The sequence below is a fragment of the Athalia rosae genome, chromosome 6, assembly GCF_917208135.1.
Source record: "Athalia rosae chromosome 6, iyAthRosa1.1, whole genome shotgun sequence".
Taxonomy (NCBI): Eukaryota; Metazoa; Arthropoda; class Insecta; order Hymenoptera; family Athaliidae; genus Athalia; species Athalia rosae.
Window position 1 is genome coordinate 9,142,437 of NC_064031.1, and position 7,294 is coordinate 9,149,730.

The window sequence follows — 7,294 nt, forward strand, 5'->3', positions numbered from 1 at the left end:
ATACATGCATATATTATATTATCACACATCAGTACAAAAAACGAAACCTTAACAACACGATGACAGAGAAAATTGAAAGAACGAAAGATGATAAAATGAATGAATAAAAGAACCGTGTGCACTTATCATAAATACAAAAACAAAAAAAGGAATTCAATTCAATAAATTCGATAAGACTACATTAATCATATATTCCCAGTTATAAACTAAAAGTTCCATGTCATGTATATTTCATACATTATATTGAATAATAATATACATTCATGTACGCTGGTTGTTGACGCGCGTATACATGTAAATGAAAAAAAAAGTGTTCACGCAATCATGTATTACGATTTCACAAGCTTCTCTCCAAATCTAATAATATAATCGTATTGATATTAGCGGCAATAAATCGATTCACTTTTTCTTTTATTTCATTTAACAGTATTATATATATAGTTTACTTTATTCAGCATTATTCCAATTAGATAAATTATTTTTCAATTTGTTTCTTTCGATGTGTACATCCTTGGCGGACAGTTATTGATAAATACATCCATGATCGGAGAAAATCAAGTCCAATCGGAATAGCTAATGATATTTTCCACATAACACAATAACGAAAAACAAAAGTAATGTCTGTACTTAATATAATCGCATGCATGATAATTGACTAACTATATTGGTTTTTAGTAAAACGAAAGTTAATTTCGTTGTAACAAATTGTGACAATGATCGGCGGTCAATAAGGTGAAACCTTTTGTTACTTTCATTTAGAATGTAGATAAAATAAATTACTATACCTAGAAATATATAGTAAAAAAAAGATTTGAAGAAAAAGACAAAAAAAATTAGGGCGTAAAGCAACGTGAAATCAGAATAACTACGTAACTAACTATGTTGGCTATCGATATTGTTGTTATCTATGTTGATGATGATACGATGTTGAAGTGAGTTTTATATATGTTGAACTATTACAAACTAGTTTGTACAGATAAGTGGCATACACGGATTAAAGAGAAAAAAAAAAAAATTGAAAAATGAAAAATGAAAAAGAAAAAAAAATCGTTCAATATACAATTGATAGTGCAGTTATTATTGTAATATTTATTATGATTACTATCATTTTCATCGATTAGGATTATTCTACGCTAAGGACGGTGCCTATAAATGATGAGAATTCATTTTTCACATAGCGGGCGCATGACAGTCGTTTATAATACTTGTGTCTTTGTGGCAAAATACAGTAAAATCAAAAGAGATAAGAAAAAAAAAAATCATCAGTTGAGATCATGAGCTCGCAGATTGTATTGTGTGACACTCCAACAATTTATTGTACTAATTGAGATTATTCATGTTACGCTCAGAATGTTTATCGTACCACACTACACATCATGCCACAATGTTTCCTCCTTCGTTTTCCTGCTGTTAACGGTATGTTGTATGTACCGAATAATCGTTGAAGTTTTTTTCATTCCCGTTTCTGACAAGCGGAACAAAGGGATCGAATACAGATGAGATAATTCGAATTCATTGTGTGATTATTTAATTAAACGTTACGATAATGTGATTGTGTAATTTGATTTCCTCTATTTTAGATCGACGATGGCGACGACTGCGATGATGGCGGTGATCATCGTGGTGGAGCATTGAAGAGTTGCTAAAATTAAACCGATTGTGAATCTAAGAAATCTATAACACGGGGAAATGAGAAGAAATTATTGTGACGATGATGGTGGTGCGTCGACTTCGATCCCACGTGTCTTAGTTTAGTCAGACTTGATCGTCGGTTCCTCACGTGACAAAAACCGTTCGAAGTGTTTTCAAGAAGCACGCGTTCATGATAGTTGTACGGACGCTTCCTTCGTGAACGGCCGATGTGTTCTCGCTGCTTATACCTATAGAAAAACGTGTTTCGCGTCCACGTACTTTTGGATATAAGTGGTATTTTCAGTTAAAAACTCATAATACACAATACTTGAGGATTGACAGTATGTTTCATCCATATAATCATCGATTGTTCTATTTTATTTATCAATAATTTTCTCAATTAATACCACAGCATATACAGAAGAAAAAATAATCTGGTTCGCGTAGATTGATATTCTACTTCGACCGATTATACAAACATTACGTAATGAGTGAGAAGAAGAAATAGAAGAAAGAAAAGAGAAAAATGAAAAGAACCGAAGAACAGAAGACCGGCGGGAATAATGTGAACATCGTGTCGGAAGATCAATATTATTAGTTGAACATCTGGGGACTTTTGGAAGACTTTTATACACACAGGATATACCTGATCGATACCGCGTCATCTTATTTTATTTTATTTTTATTTTTTTTCCTCATTCCGTATCACCTGAACGATCTGCGCGTATTTTCTAAGGAAGTGAGCGCAAGAATGTATCGTACCTACGTTTCGTCGGGCCTCTGGCACCGTTCGATCTGAAGGTGCTGCTGGTGCAGGTGCTGCGTAGATGCTGCAGCACGCCAGTCAATTACCGAAACGGATCGCTTCGAAGATCCCACTTTATACCGCATTCCTCGAACGAAAGTGATGCGTATTTTCTGAAGGGCATTCTACTCCCACTCCACCGTTATCACATCACTCCAGTAAGTACGATTATGATACTGCCGATATTCAACACGTGTTATTATTCACCTGACTAATTAAATATGATTTTGAATTCAGCGAAATTGTCACGTACAAATCGACGGTGAAATGATAACGTCGTTTACACTTACACCGTATTAATACATCGCTAATGTTATCTTGTTTGAATAAACGAAAGGCGACCGTCGCGAGCGTCAGCTCGCAATCTCTCCGCGGCTTTCTCCGCGACACCAAGCGCGACTCATACATCTACACCACCGAATGTATACGTATCACATATCCACACGAATAACTAAATATAAATACTATTTTTGAACTATGTGCGAAGTCAAACGATACATAAGATGTCAATACAAAGCTATAGCACACTGTACAATGTAACGCATTGCATCCACGTAAAACGCCGGTTGGATGAACGCGAATCAAACGACGCTGGTATTAATTAAATTTATGTTTAATTGCACCACGTAATTTATATATAGATGTAGTTGAAGAAAATCGCTCTTCAACATTGTAGCATAGTTTTTTTTGGCACTTATCCTCTTATAATGCTTGCAGCCAGTCTAGTATTGTGTAAAACTATTCAACTATTATTAGCGTGCTAGAACTTCTTGTAGTTCACCTTCGTGACCTACGACACACAACTGACTTCGTCATTAGGCACCACTTTGGATTTTATTCATCGTTATAAATACCTACTATTCCTATTATATGTATTTTGGTAGGATTTGAATCAACCTGTATCTCTCAACTTTTCCTGGATAATTATTCTCAAGTTTATGAAATTTTCATCTTAATCATATGCTGATGAGGTATTGAATTTAAAAGGTGTGCTGAGGGTTTACCAACTCTTGGAATTTAGAAATTCGGAAGTTACGTCGATACGCGGTTTCCCGTGTACCTCTTATGTAACTGCTTTCGAACACTTTTTTTTCTTCGATTTTCTTCATTTTCGTATTTTTTGGCTTTTTATCATCTCGAACTATCGTCGATCATTGTTGACCCTGAAAACTAGTTTCTGTTCGATCCTAATCAAAGAAATCGAATACATAATTTAGCTTGAAATGTCGAACTTCTCACCGTCTGAAGATTATCGGATCTGTGCGTAGATACAAATATAATGTATGTAACCTGATTGAGTAGCTATATTATTAGCAGATGACGATAGGTTGGATTTGGATAAGATATAACATAGAAGCGCGTTATCTTGCGTTCGCATTTCCGAATGCTAGAAAAATACTACCATACTATTGTACACATACCTTGTCACGATTCTTGAAGAAGTTTAACACCGGCTTTTTTTTTATTGGTCGAAATTGTAAAGGCAGTCCAACGTTGGACGTGGGTGTGCTCGTTTTAACACGTAATATACCTGAACAACATTTTCTAATCACGCCATTTGTCGTATGAAATTATCGAGCTAATAACCGCGATCTAAATTCATTGTGCACGATAGTGCGATTAAATATTATAATCGATGTGATTTAATGTATTATTTTTTTTTTCTCTTCTATCTTACGTCATATAATGTCTCTTACGCTTTACAGAATTATGTGTTGCCACATTCGCTCTCTAATTCTACTGGATTGTTCGTGGAATACAAATTTATCGAAGAGTGCCGATCAAATTATCGACAATTAAAACTGGAAGGATTTGCTTCAGGCGCCGCTATCTCCGAATCTGAAGAATACTAAGGTAGTAAATTATATCCATGCAATTTATCACCACCGGACTTGAATAAAGTCAGGTGACGATTTTGGAAACTTGAACGCGTCTTACCATTTGAATCGGTGTCTTATACATATTGACCCGTATGCGATGTGAATTATCGATATTCTAATTTCTTGTCATATTTGAAATTCTAATATGCACCGTCAAATTGTTCGCCGCTAACGTGTATTTTGATCCGTTCGAAAGAGTTCCGGGCAAAGGTCATTGCAAGTCATCGACCAAAGCCAATGCACATTCGAGCAATGTCTTTCACTGCATGGCGGGTAGCTGATAACATGATGTACATGAAGTATTCCACGTCAAACGGGTCACTTTTTCCAAAATACCCTTTGATTAATCTTTTTCGACGTCTTGAGGGGTCTAACTCTCGGATTTTTTTCAATTTTGGGGTCAAAAATCGATATTTTTTTGAATGGCGTTTTCTATGATGCTTTAACGTAATTTGACCTCAAGAATCCTAATCCGTAAGCCAAGGTCAGGGAGTTTTTGAATTGATCTATCTATAAAATTGTTCGAGTTATCGCCAAGTTTTCACTTTTCGGAACAGAAAAATTGAGATATCTCGGTGAGAAAAATTCGTAGCTCAATTTACTTGAAAAGATATTTCATTTTTGGCCCGAAAATTGATAAAATCCAGAGGGGTACCCCTTGGATTATTTTCGATTTTGGAGTCAAAAATCGATATTTTTTTCTATCGAGTTTTATAGTGGATTCTTTTACATTTCGATCTCAGGAATCCGAATCGGCGAGCCAAATAAATCTATCTATAATATTAACCGAGTTATCGCCCATTTATCGCTCTGAAATGTGAAAAATCAAGGATATCTTGATATAGGAATTATTATTTCGGCGTTAACAAGTGGTCTGAGCAAGATTTTTGAGACCCTCAAGACGTCGACAAAGTTTTATCAAGTCCAAAAAATAGTTTGGAAAAAGTGATCCGTTTGACGTGGAATGCTCTCTCTTCTTTATTTTTGTTTATTCATTTATCTATTGATTCACACAGCTGAACCAAAAATGGAACTACTAGGGGTGAAATTCGCTCCGTTGAATACGCCGCTCGAGAGGCGACTTCAAACTTTAGCTGCAGCAGCGTGGATTATGATGCTTGTATTCGGCGGGTGTGCCGGCTGCGTCATTACAGCATTAATTATTTTCTATACCACTACGTTGAGATATTTTATAATTCTTTATATCGCGTGGTATTTTTTCTTCGATCTCGATACTTGTGAAAAAGGGGGACGAAGGTTGGTAATATTAACGCGATGCGCATCCCGTGTGTATAAATACGAAAGAAGAAGGAAATTAGTAATAATATTCAAAACGCTTGCGTAATTTATTTTTCAGTGATTCGTGGATTTTATGGATGCGTAATCACGCATGGTGGCATTACTTTTGTGCATATTTTCCAATAAAATTAGTCAAGACGGCCGAGTTGGATCCGTCGAAAAATTATCTACTATGTGCGTTTCCACACGGTGTTTTATGTACCGGTGCTTTCGGTGCTTTTGCAACGGATGTTTTAGAATTTCATAAACTGTTTCCGGGATTACGAGTCAGAATGCTAACTCTGAGACAGCATTTCAACATGCCCCTGTTCAGAGAGTTCGTTTACAGCTTCGGTGAGTCTCTCAATTATTCGATAAAAGTCATGAGGAATCGGTTGCCCCTTGGACCGTTATTGCAAATATTAATTCCAGGTGCTTGCAGCGCTAGTGCGAAAAGTATAGAACACCTAATTTCGGTACCGGGTGGCGGAAGAGCGACCGTTCTAGCGGTCGGCGGAGCTTCCGAGTCTCTAAAATGTAAGCCGGGAACTTATAGAATTATATTGAAACGGCGAAAGGGTTTTGTGAGGATCGCTTTAAAGCACGGGTAAGTCTTGACATTATTCACACTTGCAGACAGAAATTTCGTTATGATGTTCTTTCTTTGTTATAAATCTCATCCCAGAACACCTCTGGTCCCTGTTTTCTCATTCGGAGAAACGGATCTCTACAGCCAAGTGGATAACCCCGAAGGATCGTACTTGAGATCGATCCAAGAGATGCTGCGTAAATTTACAGGAATCGCTCCCGTCTTGCCGATTGGTCGAGGACTGTTTCAGTACTCGTTTGGAATCATACCGCAAAGAAGGCCCGTTACGGTGGTCGGTGAGTATTGATTTATGCCAAAGAATCCAAATTTTATCACCTAAAATCCGTGGAATTCACTCATTCGTACTTCAATTGCAGTTGGGGAGGCGTTGGATGTGCCAAAAATTCCTGAACCAACCCGCGAGCAAATCGACGATTATCACACCAAGTTCATTGAAAAATTGGTTCATCTTTTCGAAACAAATAAAGAAAAGTACTTAAAAAACGCCGAAAACACTCAACTGATTATAGACTAAATTATTGAGGTAATTTGCAAAAATTCATGATCGTAAATTAGTTATCTGTTGTTTTTTCTTCTGTTTTGTAAAATGTGTGAATCGATACGGTGGATATTTCCCATATGTCGGGGAAGTTTGTAGTTAGCGTTTGATTAGGAGTTACGTGAACATTGGTGTCAGACGTTTTATCGTTTGAAAAGCAAACCCGGAACCACGGGGTGGTTGAATATTATGATGTGCTAATTGTGAACACGTAATCATTTGCAAATTAATACATCAATTGCAATAAATCGAAAAAAGTTGCATAATGATTAAGAATATTGAAACGATAGAGTCCAATATCAAACATATTTAGAAATAAGAATTTGTACATTTTAATACATCGCCGTTATCTGCGAATGTCGAATATTTATATCACTGGTTATTAGGTGTTGTAGCCGTTGAGTTTGGGACCTCTTCGAACTTTGTAAAATATTTTTTTACCAGTCAATAATCATAAGGTATGGTGAAAAAACATATCAATTGTTTAACCTGTTATTCCACTTATGTTGTCAAGTAATAAATTTGTTATAAAAAAAAAAGAACAGGAGAAG

General features: G+C 36.1%; 1 protein-coding gene and 1 long non-coding RNA gene across 4 annotated transcripts in view; one reads left to right on the top strand and one right to left on the bottom strand.

Annotated features, from left to right (window-relative positions):
- LOC125501376 overlaps positions 1 to 3,222 on the bottom strand; it is a 28,898-nt gene extending 25,676 nt beyond the window's left edge. The window contains exons 1-2 of the long non-coding RNA XR_007278921.1: positions 2,728 to 3,222; positions 2,395 to 2,613 (exon numbers count right to left, since the gene is read on the bottom strand). This is a non-coding gene — a long non-coding RNA (uncharacterized LOC125501376). The remainder of the gene's footprint in view (positions 1 to 2,394; positions 2,614 to 2,727) is intronic.
- Positions 2,456 to 7,282, top strand: LOC105690417 (2-acylglycerol O-acyltransferase 2-A-like). 3 transcript variants are annotated; one of them, XM_020854862.2, is made up of 7 exons: positions 2,456 to 2,595; positions 4,144 to 4,291; positions 5,334 to 5,574; positions 5,675 to 5,949; positions 6,028 to 6,202; positions 6,281 to 6,480; positions 6,562 to 7,282. In XM_020854862.2, exons 3-7 carry the CDS (start codon positions 5,345 to 5,347, stop codon positions 6,717 to 6,719), a joined length of 1,038 nt encoding a protein of 345 aa, XP_020710521.2. In that variant the 5' UTR covers positions 2,456 to 2,595; positions 4,144 to 4,291; positions 5,334 to 5,344; the 3' UTR covers positions 6,720 to 7,282. The 3 variants fall into 3 exon arrangements, with proteins under 3 accessions (XP_020710521.2, XP_048512896.1, XP_048512895.1); XM_048656939.1 differs by lacking the exon at positions 2,456 to 2,595 and adding an exon at positions 3,013 to 3,031; XM_048656938.1 differs by lacking the exon at positions 2,456 to 2,595 and adding an exon at positions 3,655 to 3,959.
- Positions 7,283 to 7,294: the final 12 nt, after the last annotated feature.